We start from the raw sequence: 21,969 nt of genomic DNA, 5'->3' as shown, positions 1-21,969 counted from the left end.
TGAGCATTGCATATGACGTATGTGAGAGAGGCCCTGTCCTTTGACAAGTAGGTTTATTTCACAGTGGCCTTTGAGCTAATTACATTTTGTAGGTAAACTACACACTGTGTTCATTCAATGAAGCCTGTGTTATAGTTCAGTTGGTCTCAGTGCCAACACTTTACCCTATTTTGTCATTGGAGGGGTGCTTCACTAGCTTTAGCTACAGCAGCTCATCTCTATTTTTAGCATCTGCTGTTCTGGGCTTGCTTCAGTTCAAAGCAGTTTCCAGCATATACTGTAGGTCTGTGTCTTAAGTTGCGATTCCACTTTCCACCACTGGGGGGAAACCCAGCTACAGAAAGGTTTCATAAGGGGTCGAACCTTATGAATGTGTTCTCTGTTTAGGGAAAATGGGTGGATGAGGTTGTCTGCCATAGAACAATAAACCATCCAAAACCTCACCGCCTGTAAAGAGGCCTTTGATATTTGTTTTGTAGCTGGGCTCTCCAACCGCCAGCTTTTTTGCCTGGCAGGCACTTTTCCACAGCTGCATCAGTTAGACGTGATCAATGTGGCCAAAATAACATTTTCTTCTTAGAAGATTGTTGTGCCTTTCCAGTGACAAATAAACAAAATCAAGCCAAGGAAGGAAGCGACAACATCTTTTCGTATAGCAGGCCTAGGTAGAGGAGAAAATGTTTGAAGGGCTCAACTAGTTGAGGCCTGTCAGGAAACCAAAGCCAAACTTGGGCTTTTCTAGCATTTGGCTTTACAGTTCTGTCTCCACAACTGATGTAGATGTAGATGGTAGATTCTAAAAAGCAACTGAAATGCTCTTCTGTGTCCTTAGATGTGGCTGGTTTGTCAACTCCTTTATGTTCATGCAGTGATGCTTGCCTGGAGATGAATTATGAACTGGCATGCCCTGAGTCAGATGAGGTTGTTAACTGTAGAGAGGAGGAGCAGTGAAGCGGTCTGGCTTCAACCAAACCATCTGATCATGCTGATGGACACATCTTTGTCTAGGGTTTATTGTTCTATCAAATAGACCACAAACTGACTTATAGTCTATAATTAGTCCCTTTGCAATAACGCACATTGAACATGAGAGTCGATGGACGGTGTGTGTATGTGAGAGGAGAGTAAATGGGACTGGATCTGGTGTGTGTGTGTCCTAGACTCAGACACCAAACGACAGACTCTTCCCTTACACTGCCACCTCCACTGCTACTGGGAGAGACAGATGCCCAGTTGCTAGGAGACCCAGGCCCTAAGTGCAAATAGAGTCATGAGCGGCTGAAGACTGCCGGGGTGAGAGGGGGTGCGGGGGTGTTAGGCTAACAGACTCCCGAAAAAGAAAATCAGAGAGGAGACGAGGTGAAGACTGGCTGCAATAATCACTCTGCATGGAATATTTACATAACGTGTTAATTTTTCCTTCCTGCTCACCGACACATCAGATTACTGGTGTCTCCAGTCACAATCCAGCTCTCTCTTTGTTTTCATAACTTCATAAAAGAATGATATTTTTCTGACATTATTAAAAGATCAGTTGCCTCAGTTACTGTAACAACCAGTTTATGAGTTATTATAAAGGGGCTATTAGGGCAATATGTCAGCTTGTCTCTCTATTCAAGTAACAGAATTATGCTATGTTAGCATTATACACACTGTATATATTATTATACAGTACCATAATTATGCTGTCATACCTCACCTTGGTTAACATACTCATCAGCCCCCTGTCCTTACCCAGATAACAGACTGAAAACCATCCAGCCGTGACTTGTTGCAGGTCTACATGCTAAATAAGGGTCTATTGTGGTTTAGAGTCCACTATCTGGCTGATCTGATCTGACTGGGATACAGAGGACCACTGTTCCCCCATTGCCAAGCTTTAGCATGTGATGCATATTCAAACATACTGTACATACTCTCACACGGGTCTTGGCACAGGCCTGTAGACAAATGCTGTCAACAGAACACCACCTTAATGATCACACTCATCCTTCAGTGACATACCTCTACACTGAGAGCCATACAGTAGTCGTCTTTCAAGCAACTGCACCCCCACAGACTGGGCATGAGTCATCTCCGCCGAGCGTCTCTGTGAGCAGGAGGCCATATGCCACGGCCATCCCTACTGATAAGATCTCTGGCTAGAAGACGGGGAGGATCTCCAGTGCCTCAGGCTGTTTTCTGTTATCATCATCAAATCACCAATTGTGCCCCATAATGTGAACAAATGGTGTTATCAAGATACAGACACTTGCAGTGCCTGCCAGCGCCTGGCAAGACTGTTTTGGGAACTAGCGACATATTGCTCTTTTGATTTGTTCTGTTGACAATGGTTGTTGCAAATATGCACCATAATCCTATAATGTTGAAAGAGAACATTAATAGAGGACATTTGTCCGCTAAATAAAAGTTGGCTGCAGTTTATTTTGTGGAATGGCCATCCCATTACTCAACACAGTGGAACAAACTCAAGAGAAATCAAGATGTTTTTGGGTTTGCTTTTATTTGATGAGGTTCCAATTGTACTGTCAATATCTCCTCGTCCTTTAGAAAAGACACTAATATTGAAACATTTTTCAAAGAGTAAAAAAGTAGCAAATATCATACACCCAGTGATGGGGTCTGACACAGAAAGCATGGCATATGCTAAAATAATAATCATAAATAATACAGACACATAGCTATTTACATTTCATTGAACACAGAGGTCAATCAACATAAATTATAATGCTTTATATATAATGTGAATATATTTATATATTTATATATTATCATCTGTCATTTACAAAAGCAAACAATGCATTGTTTTTTATCTCAGAGAGAAAAGGCTATCCAGAAGCTTGGTTTTCAGATATTCCAACCAGAAGGTCTGCAACTCTCTGCCCCCTCCCCCCCCCAAGCATTAGCGGGATCTTCAGTTTTGGTCTGCTTACCATAGATGGGTGAGTTCTTTGGTTGTGTTTGGGGGACTCAGAGAGCACCGAACTCTGTGTCTCAACTGTCTGTTGCCTTGGTTACTGAGCGACTCTCTAGCAAGAATAGCAGTGAATGGGTCAATCAGGTAGGTTGGGGTTGGGTTGATTGGTTGGTTACTATTTAGGGAGTGTTTCAAAGTTAGATTGGTTTAGAGAGGCAGTGTAACAGTTTACTAAGATCATCACAGACTATCGACCGAACTGCAGACACAGTTTCGCTACCTTCGCCTGTTTCTCGTCAGTCCATAGTGTCTCCCACAGACACCAAACCTGCTACAAACACCACTACAGTAACAAAACAGTGGTCATGGGTGCAACTGCCACGACAGACCCACTGGACAACACACGGATCTGGACACGACACCTAAAAAATAAATATACTCTCATGACTGCACACATAATGTCATTTACATGGCTGTTAACTGATGTGAGGTCAAGAAGACTGGTACCTGGTACCAATGGAGCTAATAGACTCTCAGAAATTGGAAAGGACACTGGAGGGTTAACCGGGGGTCATTTGGAAGTTCCATCATCTTTCCAAGACCACATTCTCATCGCACTTAAGCCATTTATCCTAAGTGACATCACACTCTGGAAGGCTCTCTGTCTATGTATGGCTCACTGAGATCTGATTTGGGGAATCTCTCTCTCTCTCTCTCTGTACTCTATCTTTCTGTATACCTCTCTCTCTCTCTTTCTCTCTCCCTCTTTCTCTCTCTATGGCATTCATGATGCCCCCTCCCCCCTGTGTGCTCTGATGCACTGTAGTGCAATGCCCCTTCTAATGCCAGAGCATCTGTGGCACAGCTGGCATAGGGCTGCCCCAGTTGGTGGATTTGGGGATAATCGTCTTAGAAAAGCACGTCCACACACACACACACACACACACGCACGCACGCACACACACACACACACACACACACACACACACACACACACACACACAAACACACACAGAGTGGTTGAGAGAGAAACCCCATCAGCTCTGTAACCCCTGATCCTGTCAAAAGCCTGGCCTTTCTCAGTAGCGTACACGCTAGGGCCATCTAACGCCCACCCACACTCAGATTTGGTTCATATGTTTTTGTCCTGTCCGTCTGGTTCAGAGTGTGTGTGTGTGTGTGTGTGCGTGTGTGTGTGTGTGTGTGTGTGTGTGAGAGCTTGCTTCTACATTGTGAACCTCAAGATGTAGCTGTACATCTGCGTTTGTGGTTATATCTGTGTTTTGCGTGTAAACTGAGGTACTGCAACAGTCACGTGCCCACCTGAACTCACGTGCAACCTTAAAACGCTTCGACCTACACACACACACGTCCTGCTTATCTTCTCCTCACTATCCCGATGTCGCCAAAGGGTACTGTGCAAATGTGAGTAAAAGTGTGTGTCTGTGTGTGTGTGTTTGTTTTCGGCAGGGTAGAAGGGTGAACACAGGTGGGGGAGACAGGGCAGGGGAGTAATGAACAACCAAAAGTTCACACATTCACCCACACATCCGCCATAAGAACTCCCATCTTCCCTTGTGTTTTTTATACCCCCTCCCTCCCCACCCAAATCGTTAACGCTCCTCGCGGCTCCTTTAATCCCAGCCGTTGTCCTTGATCATGTGAGCCAGCTCGATGATGAACTTCCCCTCCTTGTATTTCTGACTGCTCTCAAAGGCATGCTCCTGCAAGAGGTGAGAGAGAGAGAGAGAGAGAGAGATAGAGGGAGGAAGGGAGGGAGAGAGAGAGATAAAGAGTGTTACACAGGAGTGATAAAGAGCAAAAGATGGTGAGGAAGACAAGAGATAGAGGGAGGAAGGGAGGGAGAGAGAGATAAAGAGTGTTACACAGGAGTGATAAAGAGCAAAAGATGGTGAGGAAGACAAGAGATAGAGGGAGGAAGGGAGGGAGAGAGAGAGATAAAGAGTGTTACACAGGAGTGATAAAGAGCAAAAGATGGTGAGGAAGACAAGAGAAAGAGGGAGGAAGGGAAAGTGGGGGAGGAGGGAGGAGGGAGGAGGGAACCTTTAGATGACACGGCAATGATATTGAAAGCATTCATCTTTTAATGCAGCTGAAATGTCTTCAAAGCATCGTGCAGGATGCCTGCACTCTGCACTAAGTCTCCAGCTCTTTCTGCGTGCCATCGTTTTGTGGCGCTTAATATCCTGTTGATCCTTTTCTTTTTATATCGGACGGATTTGGCACGGCGGTGCCCGTGGTGGTGGGGGCAGCAATATTAAATGTCACAGTTTAGAAGTGCACTAGGTCAAGTATGTCCAGAACTTGGACACAGGACCCTGGAAACATTAATATCTGCCCTCCTATTCATAAATATGTGGGCCAACATGAATAGAAGACAGACATGTCTAGCCATGTGTGGTTTGCTCAAACGGAAAAGTAGTAATGGCTACCACTTTTATTTTGCATGTGCCAGCACAAGCAATGGTTTCCGTTATCCAAGAATCCACTGTCTCCCAATGACTGAACTTGGAACACTGGGATACAAGGACGGAGGGGAAAAAAAACGATTTGGCAGGCTTGACCGCTCTGACTTTAAAAATGGACACCATGGCAGGAATGTCCTACAGCTTGTGGAGTGCAGTTGGTCGTGTGTATTAAATGCCATGGCTGTGGTTTCTCGCCGAAAACCTCTCCCTGATAGGGAAAGCAGATACCTGCTGTCTGACCTTGGCCTTCTAAAGCTGCAATGATTCTCACCTCTGCTTCATGCCAGGAGTAACCGTGGTTACACCATAACACTGATTTGTATGCGTATGTGTATCCATTGTGAGCCAGTATTCCTGAGTTGGGCTATAAATCTGACACATGAGTAGGACCGGATCTCTGATAAATACCAGTGTCTGTAACTGGACTCTCGACATCTAACCCTGTTTTTACAAAGAGAATACACGTCAACCACCGGTCATTTTGCAGTACCACAACAACGAAACTGGATGGCCGCAGAGTCCGAGCTGACTTATCTCTTTGCTTACATTAGCTGGCGGCCTTATTTGCTTAACTGTCTTTTGGAGAGTATGTGAAAGGGAGAACTTCCTCATGCTAGTCGGGTGAACTGAGGTCCCTGCTGCGGAACACTGGAGTGTGAAGATCAGTAAGTGTTCCATCGTGCCTCGTTTGCCAAATCCAGACCCATTAGGCCCACAATGGGCACCACTCTGCTCCAGTGTAAAATCTTTCCATTAGAATTAAACTGTTAAGTTGCACTGTTGCTAATAAGTCTGTTTGTGTGTTTGTGTTTGTGTTGTGTGTGTGTGTGTGTGTGTGTGTGTGTGTGTGTGTGTGTGTGTGTGTGTGTGTGTGTGTGTGTGTGTGTGTGTGTGTGTGTGTGTGTGTGTGTGGGGGGTGTTTGGTGGTGCTGGGTGAGGAGGGCTGCTTACGTATTTCCATCCCAGCGTGGTCTTGCAGTTCTCACAGTAGATGTCTGCTACAGCATGAAGCCCAGTGAGCAGCACCCTCTCCTCTGCCGGCCCACAGCCCACATTCACCCTGCAGAGAGAGAGAGAGAGAGAGAGAGAGAGAGAGAGAGAGAGAGAGAGAGAGGACGGGGAACAATAGAGACAAGCAGAGAGAGAAAAGAGGAATGTAATACAAGCTGTAAGACAAGACGTAAAATAAGAAAGTATTACCAATTCGATAACACTTTATTTGATTTGTATACATGGTTGTGAGTCCTACACAAGTCACAAGTGGTGGTATTAAACCATGCAACATATTGGCCACCGTGATTTACTCTTTGGTTGTGGGGGCACTGAAAAGGATATTTCTCAGTGACCAAAGGAGATACTTACACTGAGTTGAACAGATAAGCTCTACCTTGACTTCCTTGAAAGGACTAGAGAGAAACGAGACAGAAAACCTATGAGAAAGACAGACTGGTAACGGCCACTAAATCATTCCAGTGTATGTCCTCTTGTCTCCCCTCAATGAGGGTCTCACTTTTCACCTTCACTTGAGTTTTTTTTTTTGTGCAAGTTTCTTTTTTTGTTTAAACTTTTTCTGACACTTTCTTTCACTTGTAATCAATTTCCCCTCTCAGTTTGTTTTTCTGCATGCTTGTACAGGAACATAGTGGGGAGCTGTTTGTTGCCAGGGAGAGTGACAGGCATGTGTGTGTCGGAGGGCAACAGTTACCTTGGAGATGAGCTCGTCATGGTTGGCCAGGTGTGCTCGGCAGTGGATGCAGCTGTAGGTGCGGTGGCAGCTGGGCAGGTAGGCCTGAAAGGTTTTGGAGCGCGTCATAGTGACCATGGGCGGGGTCGGCGGGCGGTGCAGGAAGGGGCTGCCGGCCCAGGTCGGCTCGCAGGGGAAGCACCGCAACACACAGGTGAGGGCCGTGGTGGGGGACGGGCAGGAGGCACACACCTGTCCACACACACACACACACACACACACACACACACACACACACACACACACACACACACACACACACACACGGACACACACAGTCAGCCAGACAGCCAGAGCCAGAAAAAGAGAAGAAAGACAAAGACTAAGTGAAGGAGACAGACCACATGAGCTTAAACCAAGCTGTTTCAGTCCCCAGAGAAGCCATTGTACTCACACAAAGTCTGTGTCCCTTTTTTGTCAAAGATCTGCTTGTTATCTCCAACTCCCGACAACCATTTTACTGCTGTAACAGAACGAGTCTGCAAATACACACTTCCAACTCTGAGACATTGACTGGAGGAGACTCCCAACTGTTCCGCAGCGTAGGAGGATGTGGACACATGCTTGCAAAGAGCCTTTGTCCTTAACAACTCTCCTGAAGTCAGAAGCTCACGACTACCATACACTGGGTGTGGGACCTGCGGCCTCCCATTGGTCGGATGACACACCTCGTCCTTTCTCTTTGGCCCCTGTTGCAGTTTTCGAGTGGAGTGTGTGGGAGTGCGACTCACAGGCAGTGGAAAGGGCAGCTGAGGCCAGGTCTTTTAAGGGCCCTGGTGGCATGAGCGTAACGGCTGCCCTAGTGTCTGTCTGTCCATTGTTCGCCAGCCAAAGACGTGGGGCACAAGCATAAAGGAAGCACTGAGTGGCCGCAGGCCACCCCACACACACAGACACACACATACACACGCGCACACACACACAAAGTCTTCTAAAAACTCAAGCCAAGCGACCTGGTCTAACCTCAGTGAACCTCTTTGCAGCACTAAGAGTAGTGTGAGTATTTTTGGGCGTCTGTAAAAAATACCAGGCCAAACGTGCTGCCAGTATTTGTTTGGGAGTTTAAAGTTACAACTAATGTGTCACATATAGGATATAGAGTATTAATGGCAAAGGTTTCACTTACTCTCACTCCGACAAATACATGTACATTGGAAAAACAGACATATCCTTCCAAGCTCTGCAAGCTCTGTATTTTTTTTAAATCTCCACGCGTATAGTTACAACCAGGAAGCAAAGACTCAATGGGGAAAAATCAATGGTTTGTCCTGGGTCAGGCTCAAAGTGATGCAGGCATCTGACAGAGCCCTACAAGTTGAAGGTCTTTCTCTCGATGAGTCCTGAAGGATGAGCTGATTTAGCAGAAGTGTAAATAGGATTCATGCCATGCCACGAGAGCTCAGAGTATTACTGGATCCTGCCAACGTACCTGTCCTAAGTATATCTTCTGAAATTGCATTAACCTGCACTCCCAACTCAATTATAAATGATTTTTTCCCCAAGACTTAACTTAGACCCGGCAAATCGAAAGATGAAGTCATCCCTTTGAGAGAGAGAGAGAGACAGATAGAGAGAGAGAGAAAAGATTACAGCTCTTAAATGGCAAAACAGGATCCCTCCCTGGATCAATATTTTGGCCTTCAGCATTTGTCTCAGATTTCACAGATGTAACACAGTACACTGATAGGTGGGACAGAGCAGCATTCACAGCATCAGCCTAGACCAAACAGTATGTTCAGCAGCTTATCCACCTAACTCCCATCATCACAAAAGCCCCATCTAATCAGCGCCCTGACCCATAACACTGTTCTACTGCCAGCCCTGGGCGAGCAATCACACAACCCAAATCAATGCCAAATGTGCCCGTGAACTGCGGTTAGCATGGCTATCTGTGTCAGAGCGGTGGCACATTTAATTAGGAACTAAATTAATAAATAAATAAATCAAGTGCGGCGAGTGCTGGAGCATGAATCCACTGGAGGGGAATTCCAACGTCGCGGTACTGCCTGGGATGGGCGCTGGCACGCAGGGCAGGGCAGCAGTGGGCACAGGGAGTGGTCGAGGTGGACGTGTCCAAGCCATCCTGGCCGTCGTAGAGGGTTTGGGAATGCCTGGCAGGATAGGTGTGGCAGGAATGCTGCTGCAGGTTTCAGTGTTTTACAAGCACTCCATGATGACACTGAAAACAACGCAGTTTTCAAGTTGGTGTGATATGTGTTATCACAGTGGGGAATTATTTTTAATGAATGACTCTGTGTGATGCAACTGCATTACATAAACAGCACTGGCTTAACTCGTACCTATTCGTTAGACGTTTGATGTGGGCTGAAACATCAACACGTTGAGGATATCATACCATGGGGGCCTAATCGAGCCAGATGATCAGAGGACAAACAGGAGGGATGCTTCTACCCCTGTTGCCTCTCCAGAGAGAGACAGAGGGAGTGAGAGGAAGGGAGACTGGCGCAAAACAAACCACCATTTGCAGTGCACACACACACACAGACACATACACCACCACACCAATGCAAATGAGCCCCCTCACAGGCAGCCCTGCCGCGTCCCCCACCTCTACCCCAACGTCCATCTCGCTGGGCAGTGCTGGCTAGCAACAGCCCGTCCCCAAGTGACTTGTCTCTGGGTGACAAACAGCCCCCCTCCCCCCAGCCCCCACACAAACACCAGCACTTAGTCACCCCCAATATCTACCTCCAGTAAAGGGGGGGGTGTGTGAGGTGGGGAGATGTCTGATGCGCTCTGCGCTGCAGCTGTGTGACGGGCGAGGCTGTGTGCCGCAGCACCCCGTGCTCCATTCAAGGCTCCTGTGTCTCCAAACAACCTTTCTTACATAACCGGGCGCCGCTGCTGCTGCTTCTGTTGCTGCCGCCACCACTGCTAACTATGATAACAGCAACTACAGCCACAGCAGTAGGACAGAGGGGGGAAGAGGGGGAAAGAGGGGGAAAGAGGGGGAAAGAGGGGGAAAGAGGGGGAGAGAGGGGGAAAGACCAAGGGGAAGAGAGGGGGAAAGAGGGGGAGAGAGGGGGAAAGAGGGGGAGAGAGGGGGAAAGAGAAAGAGAGGAAGAGAGAGAGAGAGCTGTTGATAAAAAAGGCCCGGGGAGGATGGGAGGAGGGAGTGGGAGTTGATTAGGGATGAAAGAGGGATAGAGAGAGAATGAGACAGAGGGATAAAGATGAGAAGGGGGGAGAGGAGGGAGGGAGGGTGGGTGGGTGGGATGGAAACAGAGACAGCAAGGAGTGAGTGTCCTTGTGTTGGGCTCTGATCTGTCCTCGAGACTGAAACTGTTTTGTGGGCAGTGCACCACCCACAGCTGGCTGGTGTTGGCAGATCCTACAGCTGAAACATTGTGGGACAGTCTCCATACACTTTGGGTGAACGCTTCATAAACACATCAAAATGAGGCAACTAGCTGAAGTGGGAATGTGGTGACTTCCGGTCAAAAGATATACATAGACATCATGAACAGAATTCTAACTGAACCAAAAAATACCTCAATACCAAAAACAGCTGTAACCTCCTCAAACCACTCAATTAAAGTAAATTCAGTTAAAGGACCCCCCCACCCCAGTTGTTTTTCAGACTTTAGTTTTGGAAGTGGTGCACTCTCTTCAAGAAAAGCGGATTGCGCAACTGCCCAGGAGACTTAACAACACTTCCACATCCCATTGCTAATACAGATGTTCACGGGCGCAGAGTGCTTCCAAAATAGGAAGTGACGGTCCATGTGGGTGAGTGCAAGACAAAAAAACAACAATGATGGCAGTCCCCACACAAGTGCTGTCTTGAATGCAACCATTAGCTTTGTACCGCTTCAATAAATGTCACCGAATTTTCAGGATGTCTGGAGGTGATCTGTATATCATGACTCCATTGTGGTTGTAGCATCTGCTGATATACAAACAATATTCCCCAAGTACTGCCAACCACACGCATTCTGTGAGTGTGGAGTCTCTTCTTGAGCAACCGACGGTCTCGCTGTGCATGTGAGATGTTTTTTTCCTACATTAGTTTTGTCTGGCCTACATGCGCTGGTGTGTCTGAGTGTATAATCTATTTGTGGTGAACCAGGTCAGATGCAGCGGCGACAGTGTGTATATGATCAGGCCTGTATGTAGGCCAGCGTTTTAGACATTGCAGTGCACAGATGGCACAAAAAGGGCACAGTCCATCAATCCAGCAACACTGTGGATGGAATCCGAACCACTGTGGCCTAGACGATCAGAACTGTCCAGACCACATACTTAACACAGCACATGCCAAACATTGTGATATGATGGAGCTGGTGATATTTCAGTGGTCAGTTCATGGCTGAACAAGTAATGGCAGAATATTTGAGTGTCGAAAGATCTACATCTTGGTAAGAGGCATGCTCAGACAAGTGTTGAAGTCAGTTTGTCCAGAACAAAATGATTTGTAACGCTCCCCTCCCACATTGAAGGCTGATTTCAAATCGATACGGTTATGTACTGTTCATAACATTGAAATCATGTTGCGAAATGTTCCTACAGTAGCCTACAACACAACTGATTTAAGTTGCAATAGACTGAGATAACTCCTCCTAAGGGCACATATATTTCTCACAACAAACTGATCACAGTTTTTACGCTGAAAGCATGCCACATGACCGACTGTCAAGTCCAAACGAGCACAACAAAAATAAACATGACGCAGACACAGGGGGAGGTATTGCCAGGGGCATGTCGTCAATTAACTCTCTTATACAAAGAGGGCTACCAAAATGTAACCCACTTAAATAGGATCAGAAACGTCGTTACGTACGTTGGTAAGTTTAAGCGAGATACTGATGATGGCAAAGTAAACAACACGGGTGATGCGCCATCCGCAGCGGGATAAAGATGCGTCTCCCTGTTGCTGCTGCTGGTGGCGCAAGATCACGCCACGAGCGCAACGTTAGAAACGGTGTAATAACAAGCAGACCCACTGCGGACCTCGCCATCCCATGAATTCAACAAAACAACTCGTTTGTATCTAGCCTACTATTTTTTCTGCCGACTGCAAGCACGAAATCTCAGTATACTCTCTCCAGTTTAATGCACAAATCAACTCATGACGGCAATGATGATGCAGCAAGACATTAACACTCACGAAACGGTTTATTTCTAGGCTCCGTGCAAAACAACTTTAAGTTCTAGGTATTACCTTTGAAAAGAGGAAAAAATATAGACAGGATGGCCGCGCCACTTCTTCCTCCCGGACGAACTTTATTCAGGGAAAATCCTTTGCATTCCTTCCCAGGCAAATTTCCTTTAATCACGTTTGCAAGTCGGTCGCAGACGTGGTATTTTGACGCGCGATGTATCAACTGAGTTTGATGCAATCATGCAGAATCACACTGTACTTCGCATGAAGTCAAAGTGACAGTTGTTTCCACCAACCAATAAAACGACAGTGCATAGCAACATTGCCCTCATTGGTCAAAAGAAAACACAAACGACCAATAGTAGAGCGTACTGTTATCTACCTGCAGCTGCGATTCAGTTTAAGGAGAACGTGAGCTGCAGCAGACATCAACAACACATATCCCACAATATCTTCGAAATAGAACAAACGCTATATGCATGACTATAATTTGAGCTGAAAAAACACTACTGTAAAACAATATGACGTATGACAGACGATATCAAAATATAAAATATCCAATCTCGGTGTGATGATGTGGTAAGCTGTTCAGTCGTGGAATAAATGCGTCAAAAAGTAATGTCTGGCCCAGCTGAATTCCCCAAATAATAATTCAGTTTTTCGAAGATGATTAAAACAAGCAGTAGGCAAATGCATCCATTCGAAATTATTGATAAAGATACCAAGACACATAACTGCATTCTTTAAACTTGACGTAAAATACAAAAGGCCTAGTAGGCTACCTCATGGGATGATTCTGAATGATAGAAAAGGATTTTTTGGCAACTTCCACTGATGGAGCATGGCGCCCTCTGGCGCCTGTTACCAACGAAAGTAGAAACGCAAAGTGTATCACATAATAATACATCTTAACAATATGTCACTTGTAATCTTGACCTTTTAGCAGAGGATAGAGTGACCTTGTGGTAGGCCTTATCTGACAACCACTTTCACTGAAAAAGAAGACGGCTCAAATGTCTAAATAAATACGTATTCTGAGGAGAAAAATACATGCATGAGGACACTGCTGATGCAATTAATGAAAATCAATACATGGATATGTAAACTGCAGACAGGTATGATCTCAAAAATAATTTATTAAACAGACATACACAGTAATCACTGAAAATGAATCACTATTCGTAAAATTCAGACAACTAACAGCAATAAGGTACATGACTTGAAAAAGACAGTGAAACACAGTGCCCATGTTACAAAACATCCAGACTGATATGGAAAACTATACCTGTTTTAGCAGTTCGTCATATTGCATTGTTGCCACACATTCTCATTGAGAATGAAAAGCCACTCAACACCTACAGTATATTGTACAGTATCTGTTTCAGAGGTTAACACTGGTAGCACAGACAGACAAACCTGTGAAGACTCTTGTCTGACTGAGCCATAACAGTTACAATGACTTCTTCATTTTTATGTGCTTTTTTAAAAGCCCTTTATTGCAAAGAAGTCCATGCATAAATAGTACATTATCAACAATACTTAACCTTGTTTAAAATGACTTGCTCAACTCACCAGTGTATGACAATCTGTATAATAGTATGCATCCAACAAAACAAATAATGAAAATAAAAGACATTGTGCTGATGTCAAATATACATACGTAATCATCCAAACAACACCTTATACACTTGTGCATATTTGAATAAAAACAGCCCAGTGGTAAATAATTATTTCTTTCCCCTGAATTGGAATTGTCACATTTAGAACACATTTAACAAGGACAAGTCTTAGTGTTCCATAACAATACATTCAGCCACAACTAAGAAGCAGATGCCCCAAGAAGGGACATCCACCACCACAGTCCACAAGGGGGAAAAAAAAACAGTGGTGACAGCGGTGCAGCACACTGAAATCCACACCATGGTTCAGGTTTAATGCCCTGCGCCAGGAACCATGATCAGTTCTGGTTTACTGATTTCTCCTCCTCTGATATGGTCATAGTACAAATAAAATGAAGAGCTCTAGATGGTGCTGCTGTGTGGATCATACCTTTAAGGTGGCTGGTGATTGAATTCCTTAAATGTCGCTCAAGAGACATAAAGTTTAGATGCCCTACACTGTAAACAGCACTGACATCTCACAGATAGTCTGCAAACTAGCAAAAGCAATATCATTACATCATTGGAACAAACTGATTCTCCTCACACAAGAAGACTTCTTTAAGTGGACATTTTTATACTTTCATTAAGACAATGATATTTGCAGTTTTATATTAAATCACTAAGTTTTAAAGAACAATAAAGAAAATAAATGTAGTTTTGGCAGTTTGTGACCTGGAAATAAGGCCATAAATAAGCTGCCTATGTCACAGCTGAAAATACACAGATCTCAAACTACAAAGGAAAATCTGTTGGCCTCCCTAAACCATTTCTTAGTACCGTTCCATTTTCCACACACAAATACAAAAACATGGTTTCCACAACAATGGGCCCTTTGAATGGGTTGACAATAGTTGTCTATCTACTGTACTGGTAAGACATAAGGTAAACTTGAAAAAATGGTAGTTGGTGTAATTCCACAAAAAGAGACAGAGAGACAGACACGCAACGTCTAAACACACCGCTCACTCTTTACTTAATCTAATACTGTTCTTCTCTATGAATTCTTTCAGCTTGGTTGGATAGTCGGTCATGATTCCAGTGGCGCCAAGGTCAAAAGCACGTTGGAAATCCTCCTCATCATTCAGTACCCAAATATACACCTGAAGAGTTAACGAACACAGATGACATTTACATTTATTCATTTTACATTTATATTTACATTTAACAATGAGGACACAAGATGACAACAATATGCACTCATTGCACTTGGATTTATAATGATGGAAAGTATGCCTTTATTTCTTTCTAACTGCACTGAGACTATGAGCAAGAACAGTAGTTTCCCCAGGAAGATGTGTGGAGTGGGTCCTCTTAACTCAAACAAACATGCGTGTACATACCCACACACACACACACACACACACACACACACACACACACACACACACACACACACACACACACATACCCACACACACACACACACACACATGCATGAGATTGGGGTTAATCTGAAGAAGTAGTTCACAGAAGTTTTTGCTTCTTTGAATGACTTAAGGGATGTGTTATTGTTTAGGCATTAAAAAAGTACAGACAAAAGTCTGTGGGAAAACAGACATAAAGTCAGTGGAATTGCTGAGACCTATGACACCAAGTAATCTCTTAAGGACGTCCTTAAATCTCATCCTCCCGACTCTTCACTCCCATCGCAGTAGTATGAACAGTTGTAAAGTGGGGACAAATATGTGCTTACTTGTATTCCTCTAGCAGTTAAATGATCAAACAGTGCTTTCCTCATCAGTAGCCTGAAAAAGAGCAGTGGAAATGTGCATCATCTCAACCATGAAACAAGGTAAAAAGGCAGCCTAAGAAGGAAAGCAGTTAGAGCAGCTTAGTTGCAATTCACACAAAATTTCAGACTTACGTGTCAGCAAGCCAAATGAACACACGCTGGCTCCTAGTCAATCTAGAGGGGTCCCTTAACCTGTGGATGAAACAAGCTGCATTTAATTGAACAGTGAAATTTTTGTCCCACTGATGTCAAACAAACCATTAAACATGCAACCTGAGTAACATCAAGACAGCTGATATGATATCCCTTAAATTGGACAAATGCAGAGTATTCTATTTGCTGTGGGCTATGTCCTAGTCATTGTTTTGTATGAAACATGTAAAATCACCCGTCGGACTGTATATATTGGCAGATGTATTCTCAATAGGGCTGTCAAAGTTATAATAAGATAAAACAAAATCTAAAATTGTATCCAATAGTCAGCTAGGCTATCATATAGAAAGCACTGCGGTTCTCTCATGTCGAGACTCAATCTCTATTGAAAAGAAAACATGTATTTTCCATGTTGATTGACACACTAAAGTAAGTTTTAACATTAACTTTGTGCTAAAATGTTGCTCAACAAGTTGTTAACTGCACCTGCAAGAGGTCTAATTAGATTCAGTAGTGAAGCTATGGTTTGTCAGTGAATTCAGGGAAGTTCCTTCAAAAGGAACAAATTCCCAAAAACACAGAGAACAGTTACGATACCAGTTAGTACAGCTTTAAGATTGTGGCACTTGCAGAGTTGTTAAAATGCTATCATAATGTCACCATGAAAAACCAAATTGCAGTAACGTTATTGGCTACAAAAAACAAAAGCAATCATGATGCTCTCATATTTCCCTTCCAGTTTTGTCAGTACTAGGTGACTAAAGCTTTTCCGTGTTTGATGGCAGACACTAACGTTACTTCAATTGCTGTAACTCTAAAGCGTAAGCCAAGATTTCCTCATTGCTCTCCAGAGCATGTGTACAGCCTGCTGACACGTAAGCAAAATAAAGCTATTTCACCAAATCATATTTTGCACATAGGCCTAATGTATCCAATGTAATGTCTATCCATTATTTTATAAAGAACATAATGTGAGAGCACATAATGTGTTCTGTCTATGCACTATTAGTGCAACATAATATTCTGTAATGTCTCTACTATGGTCGATAAATGTCAGCCTTCATTGAGAAGATCTAAGTCTCATCTTTTAGCCGACATGAACTTGAGGCAAACAGTACATTTTTTGGTTCAGCAGTAATTTAAGACGCCCATTTCAACCTTGGTTTTGTCAAAATTACCAAGGAATGGATCAGCAGAAGTGCTGTAGAAGCTTGCTGATGTGCAAAAAAACTTAAATAAATTTAATAACGAATCATGCTCAACTCATGAGATTAGTGAGCAATGTTCATGGAATAGAGGAATATGGTTAAAAAGCCATGATGTTTCCGAACTGTCTGGCATAAACACAAAAACCACATTTCTGCTGATTAATCAGTACAAACTTCCAAGATCTGCAAATATGTTCTGGTTTGAACCAGTTTTGTTAACTCAATCAACTCAACTCAACTAACTTAATCACAGACAGCACCACAATCAGCAGAACACTAATCAGCTGTATCGGCTGTAGTAGAGCCTGAGACTTCAATGAAGTTCTTCACACTTAAATGTCATGTGGTAGCGCCTGTGTCTACAAGTGGCTCTGTGCCATCGCAAGCCAAAGGGACTGTTACAGAAAGTCATGATTAAAAGCTGATGCATTATTAAAAATAATTCATCTGTGTGGCTGAGTGTGAATGGCTGCTCACTTGGTGATGATGGAAGGCATGGGGATTTCTAGGAACTGCTCCTTGAGAGGGAAGAAGGGCAGGAGGCCAGTGTAGAAGAGCCCCACCAGGAGCAGCACTCTGGGCATGCTGAACAGCAATGGGATCTGTGGGTTCTAACCACCACAGAAGAGACACAGGGGACAATGAGACATGCCATTCACATATCTTAAAGCCTGACAAGTCACTTAACAAACTTTGACTCTTTGATTCTTTACCTCCTTGAAGCATTTCTTCACAATTGTATTGTTAGAGTTTCCCCACACAGTCAGATGTTCCCGGTCGTATTTGACCACTAGTTCTGAGACCTGCAGCGGTAAAGCAGACCAGCAATAATCTCTTCAGACAGGGCCTCCACAGACTATGCACACAAAATCCATACGAGTGAAAGGACAGTAGGGTTTGTTGAAAACCAGACCTTTTTGATGAGGGTGTCATTGTTGACTTTGATGTCGATGTTGACAGGTGTGGTGGGGAAGTTCTCGAAGACCTCTCTCAGCAAAGGGATACGCTTGTCGTCACCTCCCTCACAATAACACTCTATTTGGACAAAGGATAAATTACACACCAGGCACTGGACTATACTTCATATGGAGCCCACCTTTACCTCTCAACACTTATTCATGGACTACTCATCACAGAAATGTTAACAGAACATGAATATCCATACATAATTGACTCCAAACTCATGAGAGGTATAATGCCCTCAAATTACACCTATTCTATTCATCTGCTTTATAGTCCCTAAGTCAGGTACAGTGTCATTCAATGTACTGAAATGTACACACCAACACATTATGAAATAGCACAAAAGTCTAGCTATTTAATATGGATTATGTGTCTCTTTTGGAACAGAGCACACTGTAGCATCTTCAATTTGACTGTGTGGACCTATTCTTCAACCATGTGATGACCACCTGCTTTCAGTAACACCTCATGTGTAACACAGTACATTCATTAACACATGATCTATAAAACATCATATTTTGCCATTCAGAACAATCCTTACCTTTCTGAAAGGTAACACCAAGTCTGCAGAGGTAAGGAGGGATATCCTGTGTAGAAAAAGGACAAACATTCACACACAAACATTCACACACAAACACATACAGAAACACACACACACACACACACACACACACAGAGTGAGTGTCAGAGAGTTGTCCAGCAGATAAATGTCAAAGTGGGCCAGGGAGCTTAGTGTGAATCCTGGGGACAGATGGTGAGAGGGCATTTGTCCAGTCTGGTCACTCACCACATAGGCCACATCGGAGATGTCAACGCTCACACCTGTTGACCTCATCAGGTTGCTATCGTGCAAAACCACCACTTGCTCGTCCTTCGTCAGATGACAGTCCAGCTCCAACATGTCTGTGCCCAGCTGCACCGCACTGATTAAGACATAAAAAGGTGAAGGTGGTGGGAAGGAGACTAGTGGAGGACAGTGGGGCTTAAGCATACAGGCCGTAGGCCACCATACCACAACAAACATGCATGCACACCCACGTACACACATACATGTGCACGCGCACACACACACACGCACGCACACACACACTGTATTGCTGTAGAAACAAGTCAGGACTCAGGACTTATTATATATATATATATATATACAGTGAGATGTGGGTGGCAGTGGTATAGCCTACTTTACAGTATGATTTCTAAATACTGGCATGAACTCATATTTAGAGCTTAAAATAACTGATGTTTTATTTTCTTTCATAAGTAAAGAGATTGGCCAAATTTGATACTCACTGTCTGAATGCTGCCATTGTATTCTCCAAGTTTTCTCCAGCTCCTGTAAACACAAACCTGATTTAACATGATGTATTACATGATTTCACAGTTCAGGCTAAACTGGGCCCATGACATTTAAATAAATATGCATGAATAATGCTTTAGGAATGCTCTAAAATGCTCTAGACAGTGAGAGTTTAAACATGTTCATACTGATGATGTTACACAGCAGCAGCCTATATTGTTGATGGACTAAAAATATCATCACAGGCACTTTAAGTCTCATTTTGGCCTACCTAAACCACAAGCCACCTGAGTTCAGATCATAGGTTCAGATACACCATGATTTTTACAGCGACTAGGGTACAATTGATCTCATGCAGTAATCTATTCAAATGATTTTTTTGTAGGGCCTACAGCACACTGTATTTATTCTTCAGTTTATTTGAGGTTGATGTTGATGAGTCATGTAATGATATGATCAATTCATTTTTTAAATAATTAATTAATTATAAAAATCACTCCATGACATACAATGACCTCAACCCCGGCCTAACTGAACACTGAAGTGTAAAAATCAAATGCACTGTTGTGAAGGAAATACTAAAAGTATGCAGATAAAGGTCAGTTCACCTAACATGGGTATGACTATGTAACCTGACTCTCGCCAGATGAATTTCGTTCCGCCTAGCTCCATCTGGGATCAATCCATTGAAGTGTTGCTTCAGAAGGCTGGGCCTAATCAAAAATGCTTGCATATGATTGGATAAGCCACTTGTCCGTCATCTATTGACGTGCTATTTCAACCACTCACATCAAAGCCAACCCGTGACGCTGATAACAGTCTCACAGTCGCTTCTACGCAAGACACATCTATGAAACTCCTGCCCTGCGTCCTGATTGGCTCTACCATACAATCTCGTGCTGAAATCACTCTCAATGGAAGAGGCCCCAGATGGATGTGAGTGAAGCTAGGCGTATGAAAGGTCAAAGTAACAAAAATTAAATAAAATTAAATGACAAAGTAAAATGTCATGTAAGTCAAATCACTAAGTATCAAATTTAAATCTATCAACAGTCATTAAATGTAATCTAATTTGAAGTTTAAATCAATGTCATTTGAATTTTGAAAGTTTTATGTTAAACTTGAAATCATCGACTCAGATTCAGTGGAGGGGGCGGGGGACAGAGCATGATTGACAGGTAGTCTATGGTACAACCTAAACACCAAAGTCCAAAGTAAAAGCGTTCGAATTAAATGGTGGCGCACGGAATTGCATGAGGCTGAAATATTAAGTCTCATTCAAAATGAAAACAACAGGGAAATGTAAATGTAATGTATTACTTCAAATTAATTCAACTTCTTATTCAATTGATTTCAAGTTTAACGCAATAAAAATTCAATTGCAAAATTCAAATGACATTGATTTAAACTTCAAATTAGATTACATTTAATGACCGTTGATAGATTTAAATTTGATACTTGGTGATTTGACTTAAATTACATTTTACTTTGTAATTTACTTTTTATTTAATTTTTGTTACTTTGACCTTTCAAGGCGGAGCTACAGTAAGCGGAACGAAATTTATCTGGCGAGAGTCAGGTTAATGACTATGGCCATTCATCAACCAATTACTCGGAAAGGAATTTACAGGGACCTGTAAAAAAAAGCCTTATAATTGCATGAATTAGGGTTAAATGCAGGCTAAATGTATATAACAAAAATAATCAAATTATTTTTGTCAACAACAAACAACCATCCAAAGCTCTACAAGCATTCATAAAAGGACATTGCTCTAACTTTCACTCACCCCCGCGATGGGATATATGCCTGCTCCGGAATACACCCTGCTTTCGTCGGTGTAACAGAGCTGGACATTTCAACAGTAGCGCGGAGGTCAACACATACCCCGTCACCGTGGACAAAATATAAAGTGCCGCGCACATCTCAGCGTCTTTATTCTCTGTGAAAATATTATCGACACAACGTTAAGAATTGGAAATTTGACATGCTGAAAACGTTACTCTTTCGCGGTCAGTGAACTATAGTAGCCTAAACCCTATGGGTATGCGAAAGTAAATTAGCTTACTAGCTAACTGTCCTAGCGAGATGCCTGACTGACCTACGTCAACGTTACAGCTGAGTAGCCTAACGTTAGCCTAAACATAGCTATTGCTCATAGGCGAAACTAACTAATAGGCTACAAACAAAAATGAATAACCAAAAAGACGAACAGACAGGTAACACACTCGTTACGTTATGACAGCGATGAGTAAAACCTGCGATGTGCTTACTGGTAGCTAGTGACAGCTACGTTACATTATTGCTAATGCTATTTCATGGTGTAGATCCATTTAACAATATCATGTCATCAAAGCAATTGAGGAAGTATCTTACAACTGACATTTCACGAGGTCTCAGACACTCCTGTACAACTGATCTGCTCAAGCCCAACATCCAACATTTCTCGTAGGCTAGCTTGCGCAACATCTGTGAGATGGCATTTATTGGGGTTGAGTTCATTTGGTAGGTTCATCTCTTACAGCGCATGCTCTCCTGATAGGAAAGCATTTTCTTGTATCGAAAGTGGTAGTAGAGTGCATAGACAGACTGTGGGGCTTTCTTGGGCCCTTCCGGTCTTAGGAGACAGTTAACTGACAGGGCAGAAACTTTTCTCGAATGATCTCACAAGACCTATAGGCTACT

At 43.3% G+C, this 21,969-nt stretch overlaps 2 protein-coding genes across 4 annotated transcripts; both read right to left on the bottom strand.

The window, feature by feature from the left end:
- Window positions 1–2,484: 2,484 nt before the first annotated feature.
- On the bottom strand, window positions 2,485–12,592 carry ypel2b (yippee-like 2b). Its single transcript, XM_048265411.1, has 5 exons — window positions 12,333–12,592; window positions 7,112–7,342; window positions 6,769–6,812; window positions 6,358–6,466; window positions 2,485–4,641 (listed from the first exon to the last, which is right to left on the bottom strand). Exons 2-5 carry the CDS (start codon window positions 7,226–7,228, stop codon window positions 4,552–4,554), a joined length of 360 nt encoding a protein of 119 aa, XP_048121368.1. The 5' UTR covers window positions 7,229–7,342; window positions 12,333–12,592; the 3' UTR covers window positions 2,485–4,551.
- A 798-nt stretch (window positions 12,593–13,390) lies between these two features.
- gdpd1 (glycerophosphodiester phosphodiesterase domain containing 1) lies at window positions 13,391–21,969 on the bottom strand. Of its 3 annotated transcripts, none has more exons than XM_048265225.1 (11): window positions 21,668–21,969; window positions 21,074–21,226; window positions 19,280–19,322; window positions 18,777–18,912; window positions 18,531–18,576; window positions 17,940–18,061; window positions 17,740–17,829; window positions 17,504–17,637; window positions 15,798–15,857; window positions 15,627–15,678; window positions 13,391–15,033 (listed from the first exon to the last, which is right to left on the bottom strand). In XM_048265225.1, exons 2-11 carry the CDS (start codon window positions 21,207–21,209, stop codon window positions 14,896–14,898), a joined length of 957 nt encoding a protein of 318 aa, XP_048121182.1. In that variant the 5' UTR covers window positions 21,210–21,226; window positions 21,668–21,969; the 3' UTR covers window positions 13,391–14,895. The 3 variants fall into 3 exon arrangements, with proteins under 3 accessions (XP_048121182.1, XP_048121183.1, XP_048121184.1); XM_048265226.1 differs by having other exon boundaries at window positions 21,661–21,760; XM_048265227.1 differs by lacking the exon at window positions 21,668–21,969 and adding an exon at window positions 21,513–21,554.

This window comes from Alosa alosa, chromosome 15, assembly GCF_017589495.1.
Source record: "Alosa alosa isolate M-15738 ecotype Scorff River chromosome 15, AALO_Geno_1.1, whole genome shotgun sequence".
Lineage (NCBI taxonomy): Eukaryota > Metazoa > Chordata > Actinopteri > Clupeiformes > Clupeidae > Alosa > Alosa alosa.
This window is presented reverse-complemented; position numbering and strand designations above follow the sequence as displayed.

Coding starts and splice junctions, on each gene's coding strand:
- ypel2b (XM_048265411.1), bottom strand. CDS start 7,228: ATGGTCACTATGACGCGCTCCAAAACCTTTCAGGCCTACCTGCCCAGC. Junction 6,813..7,111: donor ATGACGAGCTCATCTCCAAG/GTAACTGTTGCC, acceptor GTTTCTCTCTAG/TCCTTTCAAGGAAGTCAAGG. Junction 4,642..6,357: donor CCACGCTGGGATGGAAATAC/GTAAGCAGCCCT, acceptor CACCTCTTGCAG/GAGCATGCCTTTGAGAGCAG.
- gdpd1 (XM_048265225.1), bottom strand. CDS start 21,209: ATGTGCGCGGCACTTTATATTTTGTCCACGGTGACGGGGTATGTGTTG. Junction 15,858..17,503: donor ATGCCTTCCATCATCACCAA/GTGAGCAGCCAT, acceptor TTTCATCCACAG/GTTAAGGGACCCCTCTAGAT. Junction 15,679..15,797: donor TTCATTTGGCTTGCTGACAC/GTAAGTCTGAAA, acceptor GCTCTTTTTCAG/GCTACTGATGAGGAAAGCAC.